Here is a 12,408-nt window from a genome sequence, read left to right on the forward strand (position 1 = left end):
CCGCCCCGCCCCGCCCCGCCCCGCCCCGCCCCGGAGCAAGAACGAGTCCGGCAGGCAAACGGGTTGGGCCCGGCGCGGTCTCCGGGCGGCTTTAATGGGGGTCCCAGGGCGTGGCCGGGGAAGCGGGGCAGTTCCGGGACCGGCCTTTCGGGGCGTCAGGTGGAAATGGGGAGGGCTGTGCCGAAACTGTTCCGTGAGTCGGTGGGAAGCGGGAGGACCCCGCACCGAGGGCCGGGCTGCGGGAGAGCGGCCGGGGCCGAAAGGGGAGGGGAGGCGCGGCTGTCCGCTCCGGGTCCGCCCCGCTCGTCCCGGCGCAGCCCCAACGGGGCGAGGGCACGGTCGCGGGGTCACAGCGGGCCAGAGCTGCCGGCGGGCGGGCGCCCTCACAGGTGCGTGTCCTCCTCGAACACGTCCGAGTCCTCGGGGTCCCGCTTGCCCCCCATGAGCGCGCTCCAGCCCCCCGGGCCGTTGACGGCCCCGCCGCCATTCAGGCTGGGCTGCTTCTCCTGCATCTCCGATTGGCTGTCGCTGGCCACGTCCAGCGTGGGGTTGTCGTGGCAGCCGTTCTCTACGAAGCGCAGCTCCTCGCCGTGTGACTGCGGCGGTGGGAGAGGGCCGCTGGGCGAGCGCCCCGACCCAGGCCCCCACCTGCCCGAACAGCTCCGGGCGCACGGCACCGGAACCATTCACTGTTCCTTCCCTGGTCTGTGAAACCCTACACAGGGAACCCCCAGCGGACCCTCGATAGATGCCCATTCCCTTCTGTTCCCATAACCAAACTCCTGATGATCCTTTGCACTAAACAACCCTGACATCATCTGATCCCTCCCCACAGCCCCGCACTGCACCCCTAGCACCTATGACGGGGCTGGTGCCCTGCACACAGGAGGCACAAACTGGGGGCTAGGCTCGGGAAAAGCAGCTTCAGGCACAGACCCCCTCATCCCAGGACCATTACTGCCACCCCACCTGGCAGTGAGGACAGTGAGTCTCCCTGCTGGGTACTCTGTCCTCCACAGGCACCACCCCCAGCTCAAGCCCTCCTGCAGACGTGCCCCCATGCTCACCACATGTTTGAGCTTGGGCAGCCGGCGCTGCCAGCAGTTATAGAGCAGGCCCAGCACGATGATGATGACACAGATGGCACCGATGACCACCAGCACCACAAAGAGCGTCCCATAGTCACTGCGCACCTGGCTGGCCCGTGCCTGGCAGCTGCTTGTAGTGGAGTAGTTCTGGATGCCAATCTGGGGGTGGGAGGGGCCGGTTTCCTCAGCTGAGGTCCTGGGTGTCAGGGCTCCCCGTGGGGCTGTGGGGTTGGGGCTCAGGGACAGGGCACAGGCTTTGAGAAGAGCTGGCATACTCCTGACCTGTGCTCACCTGGGGCTCTTTCCCTGTCTCTGCCCAATCCCCATCCATTCACCCGAGAGCAGCCCCAAGCCTCTCGATCCCATGCCCCCATTCTCAACCTCTGCTCACATCCCCCCATGGCTCTGCCCTGACCGTGTCCCTGCTGGGGCAGAAGTCTGGCTCCACTACTGATTCAGGTCCCTGGAACACAGCTTCCACCTTGGGCGTGGAGGTGTTCTGGCATCATTCTGACCATTGTGGGCTATACAGGATGTTGGGGACAGCCCACATCCTGGGCCACCACCAGCCTCCCAGCTTCCTCCCTTTTCCCATAAGAGTGGGTGGTCACCAATGGCATTTGGCTGGTCAGTACCCCTGCCACACTGCAAGCTGTCTTGGGTGGGCTGGTCTTCTCAAGCCTAGAGGCTGTTGTGCCCATACTGGGCCAGGCAGGTGCTCTCTCCACAAATCAGCATCTCAAGCAGAGAGCAGGGAAGGGGAGGTGCCATCCTCATCAGATGACAGGTGCCAGGGTGAGGGTGCTGTCTACTAGCTCCCAGTGCAGAGACCTGGGAGCCTCCCTTTCTGCCTAGGACTCCCCTATCTGAGGCCAGGTTTCATCTCTTCCTGGGTGTCTGTGAACATCCTATTTCCAGTACTTTTCTCTATTGACTTTTTAGTTATCGAAGATCAGTTTCTCTTGCTAGGTTCACCCACCAACGAAATTGCTAAATATGCCAGAACAGGTCAGTCTGAATAGTGTCCAGCAAAGCTAAAACACCCAGGGGCCGGGAGAGGCAGGAAGTTTCTGTGGGAAAAAGTTGAAGGCCAGCCCAAGTTTCCACCTGCCCACCCCCCACCACCCCGTGTTCATGAACCCAGAATTTCACAACTGGAAAGGTCCTTGGTAGCCATCCAGGCAGTAAGGCCAGCATCATGCTTAAAGGCCTGGGCTCTTAAGTCATTCAGGCCTGGTCCAAAGCCTGGCTCTGTTGCTTCCCGGCTGTGCGTTCTCGGGTGAATCACTTCCCTTCTCTGGGCTACAGCTCTCATCTTAAATAGGGCACCAACACTACTCAACCAGGTACCTTATTTAATCCTCACGAGGCCCGGGCTGGCACTGAGGGCTGAGTGAGAGAACCCAGCGCAGTCTGGCACTTAGTAAGCATTCAGTGTGCTTATCAAAAAAACCCCAAACCACCAGCACAACCACCTTTCCGCCTTGTGTGTGATAGATAAGGAGATAGGACGCACGGTCATGCACAGCTCATCTTTCCCAGCTGTGAAACACTGCAGAACCTTGGAGAAGGGAGAGGACTGATACCAGGTCACTGGGTTTCACAGTAAGGAGCTGGCATGGTGGCTGTCCTGAAGAAAGGAGGCGAGGAACCCAAGGTCCTCCCTAGCAAAGAAAGTAAAACAAGGAGCAGGAGGACCAAAGAGGAGGACCAAGGGGGTCCTTCCCCTCCCAGGCCCTGGCTCTGCTCAGCCCTACACAGGGGTGGCTGGCTGTGCAGGAGGACAGCTTGGCCAGCCTGCTCCTCAGCCCATGTCACCAGGACTGGCCATGCAGCTGGCCAACTGGACTGAGTCAGAGGTGCTCCTCGAGATGGCAGGGCCATGCCCTGAGCCCGAGCCCTGTCCCGCCAGATGTGCCTGGTCGATGGCTTCCAGAGCATACCTATACCTGTCGTGGTTTCTGAAACTGCATCACGCTCTCCTAGCCCACCAGGCCTCTGCCCAATTCCTAGGGCAATTCCCACCTACCCACAAGACTCCCACTTACCTGTCCAGATCCCCCTCAGAGGTCCCCTTCCCTCTGAGTCCTATCCTGACCACCACCCCCTCCGGGCCCTTTCGCAAACTGTGCGGTGGTGCACACACATTCCTACGCATTCGTGCACTCGGTCTCTCCCACGGCAACTGTGTCTTAGGAGGACTGAAAGGAGGAGCTGTGCAGAGCAAGATTCTGTCTGCTGCTCCTTTGCACCACCATGCAGTCTATCTCCTACCCTCAGGGAAGGCAGCCCTGCTCCCAGAGCTCCCTGCCTTCTTACCTCCACCAGATTCCTTCGGATGTCACCCAGCATGGAAAGGACATCTTGAGTGGGCACCACCCCTGGGGGGAGACACCATCATCAGCACAGCCTTGGCCACTGGGGCGCCCCCATCTCCCTGGGACAGCTTCTGGCCTGAGCTTCCAGAGGCTTGCTTTCCCCCTCCTGACCACAAGTAGACCCCATGGTGTGTGCACTCCCCCTCTCTCCTATGCGGCCTCATTGCAAAGGAATGAGTGAATGCCTGTCATGTGACAGGTGGGACACCGGGCGGTCACCCCAGAGCCCCACACTGCTGCGTTCTGAACTCGCCCCCTCCGCACCCCACCAGTGTGCAGTGCCCATTGTCTCCTCTGGTGCTGAAACCATACCTCTTCCCCTCCTGGTCCCGACGTTTACACCCTCCTCCTCTTTTCCAGAAATTCAGTTCAACTCCAGTTGAACCCTACACTAGGGGCCCAACCACTACCTCTTCCTGCTATCCTAGGGTCCAAGGTCAAAGCCCTGTCTGTGTGCTTTCCTGTGGTTCTGCAGACTTCCCATGGCCCTCGGGAAACGGTGCTGGTTTAACACTGCCTCCCTGGGCCCTCCCTTCCATGTGCTGCCCCCGCTCACCCTGCTCGCCCACCAAGGTCATTAGAAGGTGCTGCTCCTTCTCGCTGGGCTTGCTCAGGGAGATGTGCCAGTCCCCATGATGGCCACTGCCATGGCGGGGCAGCACCTCCTCCACCAGGGCCAGAAGCTGCAGCCCTCGGTGCTGCCGGAACACCTCCTACAAGGACGGAAAGAGAGCCCCCCAAGCCAGTGAGGGTGAGGGCTCTACTGAGGCCCTACCTCCAGGTCTAGTCCCCACTCCAACCTCCAACCTCCAACCTCCCAGTGGCCAAACACTGGGAAAGACCATCCAGCTATTCCAGAGCGGACTGCTCTTGCAGATCTGGAGACCACCGAGAGACTCTGAGCTTGGCCTTTGGGCAGAACTGTGGGAACACCAAGACACATATCCACTGGGCATCCAGGTGCTCCTTCCAGCCTGGCCCTCTCACATAAGGAGGGTGTGGGGCCTGCCTGGGGATACTCACCGTTGAGCTTGGGGACAGATACACTCACGTGCAACAAGTCTGGGGAGTGGGTGTGCAGTGTGTGAAGGCCTACGGAAGTCTGCTGGCCGGGCCTGAGTAGTCAAGTGTACAGTGCAAGGGACGAATATACTGGGAGGTCAGGCGTGCAACAGACCAAAGATGCACACCAAACCCAGGAGCGGAGGTGGGGAGCAGTAACATGCTCACCTCTTGCCCGTCACTGCAGAGATACAGCCCGAAGCTGGGGAGTCAAGAAAGCTATCTGAGTACTCTTATGGTGGCACTGGTGACCAGAGGAACTAAAACAGATATGGTTAAAATGGTGACTCCTGGAAGCAGGGCCGGGGCAGGAGGAGGGATATAAGCAGATTTCGTTCTCATCTGACACTCTCTTGTACTGTTTAGATTTCCCCAACCTTGTGTATATATGATTATGTAATTTAAAAAAACAAGAACAAGAGTCAGGTACTGGCCAGGAACTCAGTGAGTGGCAGAAACCCAGGCAGGCCACCGACCTACTCCCATCACGGAAGAGACCCTCCACTGGCCCTGCGGCTGCTCCCCACCCCCAGGCTCCTCTCCAGCAGCCTTCTCCCTTCTGCAACCAGGAAATCACTGACCCCTGTTCCTGGTCTCCAAATCTTCCAGCAATGCACCTATCCCCGCTGTTGAGCTTTCTCTTGAGTGCCCTGCCTTAGAGCTTTGAGCCAGGGCTGCCTGCAAGATCCAGGCATCTCATCAGATCATGTGGGGCCCTGACATTCCTATCTCCTTTCTGGTAGAGCCCAAGCTAGCGAGGCTTCCTGGTCATCATCCCAACCTAAAGGCCACCAAGGGGGCTCAAGTTCCTTGTTACCATGGCAAGTGCCAGGTGCAAGCTCGAGCCTTGGCATTCACTGGCTGAACAGAAAGCCAACTCGGTTCTGAATTTGGGAGAAAACTGGTACCTGGAGATAGCCACGTGCAGCTAGGAAAGCCCTGTTCCCAAAATAGTTCTTACCGTTTTCATGTGCACATGTGTGCATATGTGTGTAGGGCTGGGGTACACACCTGCATCTGCCTGAGCAGCAGGCACTGTACCCAGCAGCCTCCCTGCTTACAAAAGAAGCACATTCCCACCACAGGCAATGCCTCCCCCCATGCCACAGGCCTGTGATCCCCCATGTGTGCAGACCCCACATTCTCTGGGTCAAGATGTCTGCCTGGCTTAGGCCCACAGACTCACAATGTCCATTCTGGCAGCATCTGATGACTACATATTTCACGCCATTTATTCTGTAGATGGGAACTGAGTGTCAGTGGCCTGGGGAGAAAGCCCTGAATTTGGAATCAAATAAATCTGGGTTCAAATCCCAGTTCTGCCATTCATCAGCTCTGTGAACCTTAGCACAATACTGCACCTCTCTGAGCCTGTTTCCCCCCCTGAAGCAGGGAACTACTCCAAGGCCCAGCAACATTAGAGTGGATACATAAATGGAACACTAGACAGAAGCACAATGAACAAACTTCACTACATGCAGCCATCTAGAGGAATCTCAAAGACAGAACATTGAGGGCAAACAGCCAGACACAAAGTACTACCTACTAAATGACTATGCAAAATCAATGTATGGGGTTACAAATCAAGAAAATGGTTTCCCGTGAGGGAACAGTGTCTGGAAAGGAGAATGAGAAGGGCTTCTGGCGGTGCTGATCATGTTCCGTATCTTGATTTGGGGGCTGATTACGTCCTTTTGTGATGATCCATCAATCTGCACACTTATGATCTGTGTGCTTTTCTGGATGTATACTCTAAGTCATTAGAACTTTTCTTAAGTGCAATGCTATCTTCCCTGCTGACTTCTGGGTGGATGGTCCTTCCCTCACATCACACCATTTCTCCCACAGTCAGGGCTCCAGCTCTCCTGCTACTGTTCAAGCACCCATTTCCAACGCTGAAGTTATATGCAACTCCTCCAAGTGTCTGGTATGGTTCTTATGGCAACCAGGAAGGGACATATGACCCAGTCCATCATTTTGACTTGTGGCAATACAGCAGATAGAACTGTATGTAGAGCTTCCACCTTCTACAAACACAGAGCAACGCTGGGTGGGGCGGGGGGAAATATAGGCAGAAACAGAGGAACTCAAAGCCAGAAGAGTGAGCAGGTGCTAAAGCTGCAGCAATTCGTGGGGGTCCAGCGCCTAGAAATGGAACCCAGGAGTTGGAGACTTGGCTTTAAATGCTTACATGCTCTTGGCCCACGTGAGATGAAGAACTACAGCAGAATACCAGGATGGAGCCTGAAGCCCCAAAGAGCAGCCCTTTCAGTGAAATGGGGATTCAAAAACATTCCTGATCTCCTGGAGGAGCTGTAATGGGCTCTGCCATCTACCCGGGTCCATGGGTAGGAGAAAAAGGTTATCCAAGATCACTTAAAAATCCAGGCTTGTGCTTCACCTGGGTTTGGAGTCCAAATGGCAGTCCTTCACGATATAAAAATTCAAGCCAAGAGATTAATATGAAAGCTGACCTAGGACTCCTGGAACTCCCAAAGTTTCCCTGAAACCACTCTGTTGGAACTCTTTTACAACCTGGGTTTGAAGAGGAGATCACAATAATGAAGAACGATCCATACAAGCAAACAAGGTACAAAGCCAAACAGGAGAACTGACATCCCAGGATGTCGTGTTACTAAAACAAAAGGAAAGAGATCATGAAATCAATATACTTAAAATAATTCAGAAAATGAAGGAATAGAAACCATAATGAAAGAAGGGAACAAAATGAAGAATAAAGGGAGGGATTTGGAACCAAGGAGAAATTCTAAAAATATAAAACAGTTATCTATACTAAAGATTCAATGGATGGATCAAACAGAAGATTAGACACTGCTGAAGAGAGTTATTAATTTGGAAGCTAAAGCTAGGAAATCAATCAGAATGCATCAGAGATTGATTGATTGATTGATTTAATATTTTGGAGAGAGAGAGAAAACATGAGCAGGGGAAGGGGCAGAGGGAGAGAGAGAATCCTCAAGCAGACTCCCCATTGAGCATGGAGCCCCACGTGGGGCTCAATCCCAGGACTCCGAAGAGCTGAAACCAAGAGTTGGATGCTCAACCGACTGAGCCATCCAGGCACCCCTCATCAGAGAAATTTTAAAAAGAGAAAGCATAAAAGTGTTAAGAGACATCATAGATAGAAAAATAAGGCCCAATAAACTTCTAATGAGAATGAGAGAGAAATGGGAAATTGGTAATATCTAACAAACTGCATATGCAATCCCACTTCCAGGAATTTACTCTGAAGATACATCCCAACAGCACAAAAGTACATACACACAAGGTTATTCAATGCAGCCTTGTAAGTACCTGCAGAATACTGGAAACCACCCAAATGCCCACACAAAGGAAATTTAATGAATAATCTATAATACATACACATCATGGGGTATTATTCAGTTGTAAAATTAAAATGATTGAGAATAATCTCCATGCACTAACATAAAGTGATTTCCAGCATATACTGTTAAGCAAGAAAAGCAAAATACAAAAGAATAATGTTATGGACTGAGTATGTATCCCCCCAATAATTCATATGTTGAAGTCTAACCCCCAGTATCTCAGACTGTGACTGTATTTGGAGACAGGGTCTTTCAAGAGGCAATTAAGTTAAAATGAGGTCATTAGGGTGACCCTATCCCATCTGATGGGGTCCTTACAAGAGGAGGAGATTAAGGACACAATCAGGCACAGAGGGACAATGATGTGAAAACACAGAGGGAAGATGGCCATCTGCAAACCAAGGAGAGAGGCTTCAGGAGAAATTAATCCTCCTGACACCTTGATCTTGGACTTCCAGCCTTCTAAACAGTGAGGGAATAAATTTGTGTTTAAGCTACCCAGTGTGGTACTTTGTGATGGCAGCCCTAGCAAACTAATAAAAATATAAATAGTATGCTACCCCTCCTGCAAGAAACTATCTATCTATCTGCTTATTTTTATAAAAAGAAACCCAGAAGGATAACCGGAAACTAATGAGATTGGTTACCTAGCGGGAGTGGGTGGGAATGGAGGGCAAGAGGTGATGGGGGAGAGGGGTGTTTCTTTAAGCAAACATTTTTGTGTCATTTAGATACTTAGAGCCATAGTAGTGTTTTACATGCTCAAAAATACAACTAAATCAACAAGGATGAGGGGGAAAAAATCCAAAACTGAATACAAACAGAAACAAATAAACCTAACTATATCTCGAATGTGTCTCAACTTACTCTCAGATGGTTTGGAAAATGCTAAGAGCTGGTGATTCTGGCTGAAAGATACACAGGATTTCTTTGTACCAGTCTTCTGAAATTATATCAAAACAAAAAGCTACAAAAAAAAGAACATGAGAAAATTAAAGACATTCTTTATACTAATAAGGGCTGATATAGATATATCCTCGTAGAAAGAGCTGCTAAGGGGTATATTTCAGGAAGAAGGCAATTAAATTCACAAGAAAGGAATGGGGATGTGAAAAGATGTGTAAGCAAAGAAACGAATATATTGATAAAGCAAAATAAGCACTGACTGTTAATAATAATGACTAATGCTCAACATCACTAATCATCAGAGAAATGAAAATCAAACCCATAATGAGATTCTGCCTCATACCCATTAGGATGACCACTATTAAAAAAAAAACAGAAAACAGGGGTGCCTGAGTGGCTGAGTCAGTTAAGCAGCCACCTTCAGCTCAGATCATGATCCCAGGGTCTGCTCAGTGGGGAGCCTGCTTCTCCCTCCCCCCCCACCGCCCCCTCACCTCCCATACTGTCTCTCTCTCAAATAAATAAAATCTTTAAAAAACAACACACACACACACACACACACACAAAATAGAAAACAAGTGTTGGTGAGGATGTGGAGAAACTGGAACCTTTGTCCACCGCTGGTGGGAATGTGAAATGGTGTAGTCACTGTGGAAAACAATACGGATTTCTTTAAAAATCAAAAATAGAGGTACTATATGATCCAGCAATTCCACTTCTGGGTGTGTATGGGTTTTGAAATGGGGTCTCAAAGAGATACTGGTGGGCTCACGTTCATAGCAGCATTATTCACAATAGCCAAGATGGGGAAGTTACATGAATATCCATTGACAGACAAACAGATCACAAAATGTGGTCTATACATACCATGGAATATTATTCAGAATTAAAAAAGGAAGAAATTCTGACACACACTGCAACATGGATGGACCTTGAGAATGTTCTACTAAATGAAATAAGGCAGTCACAGAAGAACAAATACTGTATGATTCCACTTGTAAGACATGCAAGTAGCCAAATTCCTAGAGACAGAGAGTAGAATGGTGGTGGCTGGGGGCCTGGGAGAGTGATTAATGGGCACAGAGTGTAGTTTTGCAAGATGAAAAGTTCTGGAGATATGTTTCATAACAATGTTAACATACTCAACACCACTGTAATACCTTAAAAATGGTTAAGATGATCAATTTTTGTTAGATTTTTTTACCACGATAAAAAAAAAATCCATCATGAAAAAAATAATGATTAATTAGGCGGAGGTCAAATAGTAAATGAGAAAAACTAACAAGACAAAAACAGGGAAAGCAGTGGGGCGCCTCGGTGGCTCAGTGGTTAAGCGTCTGCCTTCTGCCCAGGTCATGATCCCATAGTCCTGCGATCGAGGCCCGCGTCAGGGCTCCCTGCTCAGCGGGAAGCCTGCTTTGCCCTCTCCCACTGCTTGTGTTCCCTCTCTCACTGTGTCTCTCTCTGTCAAATAAATAAAATCTTTAAAAAAAAGGGGGGGGAAGCAGAATGAAAGCATTTTTATATATGTATGTGTTACCTGGAAAAAAGATAGACATTATCTTTAGACTTTATTGTTCAAATATGCATATACAAAATTTAAGAGTCTCAAGGACCCATACTGTGGTCTCCAAGTACCATTTCCCAATAAAAGGAATGAGGGCTTGGAGAAATGATGATTTCATGTCTGGGGGAAGGAAAGGACAAGATGAGCCCAAACACCTTATTACACCAGAAAGCAAGGAAGCTATCAAACAGTAACAGGTTGGTCAAAAAGACTTAGAAGCCAACTCAAAGAGGCTCTCACTGGCCAGAGATGGGGCATGTAAGCATCAAGAAGAATAAATAATCACTGCAACAGATTAAAATGTATCAATCATGTTTAAAAAAATCCACTTGTTTATTTATTTATAATGGGAAAAAAGAAAACAACCTCCTGGGTCACTTTTGAATGAAACACACGCACGGACTTTCACTTTTCCCCAAACCCACTAAACGAGAGTAAAGAATTTTTTCAAGGTCTAAAACCACAAAGACAAAAACAAAACAAAATGGAAGAGGAAACAAGAGCAACAAAGTCTGGGCACTGGAGGCATACGGATGAGTTAGGATTTCCTAATCTAGCAAGCCCCAAAGAGCCAAATCCTAAGCCAAAATGGGACAAGCTGAGAAGCAATCACACTTACATTGTCAAACTCCCAACTAAAATGCTCTCGAATAAGCAGCACTGGTTACCTTTGGAAGGGAGGATGAAAATGGTTCTAAAAATAGGAAAACTGTTTGAAAGGCTGTTTAAGAAGCAGCTGGATCCCTAATTCCTCTCCCCAGCACTGTAGAGCTGACAAATGTCCCTGTCCCCTGGCAGAAGACTGAAAATTGATTTTGCAAAGAGGGTAAAATAGAGGCCCTCTGACCCAGAGGACACGGGGCACAACTGTGGGAGGGGGCTCACACTCAAAGAGGGAGTAAATGAATTTATCCATGCGCACCTGCTCTAACACTGAGGCGAACAGCCCTATCCCCACCCTGGCTCCCAGAACACTGGCAACCAGCCCTTTATGCTCCCAGTAGGACAGATGTTCCTTTTTCAAAGAATCTAGTCGCCCAAGAGGAAGGACCTAAAAATGTTGACATTAAAAGCTGTCAAATAGCCCAGCCAGTCCACCCACCTGAGAAGCCACAGTTAACAAACCCCACTCCAAGCTCAAAGCTTCAACCAGCTTTTTGATGGCCCTCCTTAAATAGCTCTGAAAGAACCCACCAGACATCTGAGGAGCAAAGACATGTGAGAAAACCAAGGCCAAAACTAACAAATGAGGAAAGCAACTGTTTAAAGACTGTTTCAATATCCTCCAGGAGATAAGACATTGCACACGAGAACAAAACTATTCCTTGAAATTAAACAGAGTAGGGCAAGAATAAAAGAGCCCTTAGGAATTTAAACATGGGTTTTAGACAAGGGTGGGGGCTGGCTCTTCCCCTAGGTTAGGCTAAGCCCCTCCCCATGCCCCATGAGCTCCCTCTGCCCACACTCCGCCGGCCCACCCACTTCCATCCTTCCCTATGGTCCCCACCTAGCTCGGCACTCACACAGTCTATGTTCTCCGTCATGTTCAGAATGATGTAGTTCTTCCCGGCCAGATTGCTCCAGTCTTTGCAGATCACCTGGACAGTGAAACAAAAAGAAGGGCGACAGTTACAAAGGCACAAGGAAAGGCATCCAGAGAAAGCACAGATGGAAACCCTTTGAGAAGCCGGAAGGGGAAGGCCAGCTGCAGGTTCATGACAGCTAGATGGAAGCTGACAGCCTCTGCAGGGTGGCATCGCCAGGCTCACAAACCCAGATGTCTCCAGGGACCACAGAGAGGATGTCTTCAATGAGAGGAGGGGCCTGACAGGGCTTGCCCCAGCTACAGGCCTTCAGTGGCAACCCTGCAGGGGTTTCATGTTCCGTAGGTCAAACAAAAACAGGCCTGCAGGCCAGATGCACAGGCTGGCAATTTGGGCCTCCCTTCCCTTCTGTCCCTTCCCAGGTGTGAGCACTGGCCTGGGCATGTGTGCTGGGCAGGCGTGAGGAGGAGAGCAGAGGGCAACGCACGTACAGGGGTGGGGGTGGAGATGGGGGTG

The 12,408-nt window shown here is 50.5% G+C and overlaps 1 protein-coding gene across 1 annotated transcript in view; it reads right to left on the reverse strand.

Moving 5' to 3' along the window:
• Positions 1-67: 67 nt before the first annotated feature.
• The window catches only part of PODXL2 (podocalyxin like 2), a 35,877-nt gene continuing 23,536 nt past the window's right edge, over positions 68-12,408 (reverse strand). The window contains exons 4-8 of the mRNA XM_027585277.1: positions 11,872-11,946; positions 4,023-4,179; positions 3,408-3,469; positions 1,068-1,247; positions 68-596 (exon numbers count right to left, since the gene is read on the reverse strand). Of these exons, the coding sequence (XP_027441078.1) occupies positions 384-596; positions 1,068-1,247; positions 3,408-3,469; positions 4,023-4,179; positions 11,872-11,946 (687 nt within the window). The 3' untranslated portion in view covers positions 68-383. The remainder of the gene's footprint in view (positions 597-1,067; positions 1,248-3,407; positions 3,470-4,022; positions 4,180-11,871; positions 11,947-12,408) is intronic.

Source organism: Zalophus californianus, chromosome 1 (assembly GCF_009762305.2).
Source record: "Zalophus californianus isolate mZalCal1 chromosome 1, mZalCal1.pri.v2, whole genome shotgun sequence".
NCBI lineage: Eukaryota > Metazoa > Chordata > Mammalia > Carnivora > Otariidae > Zalophus > Zalophus californianus.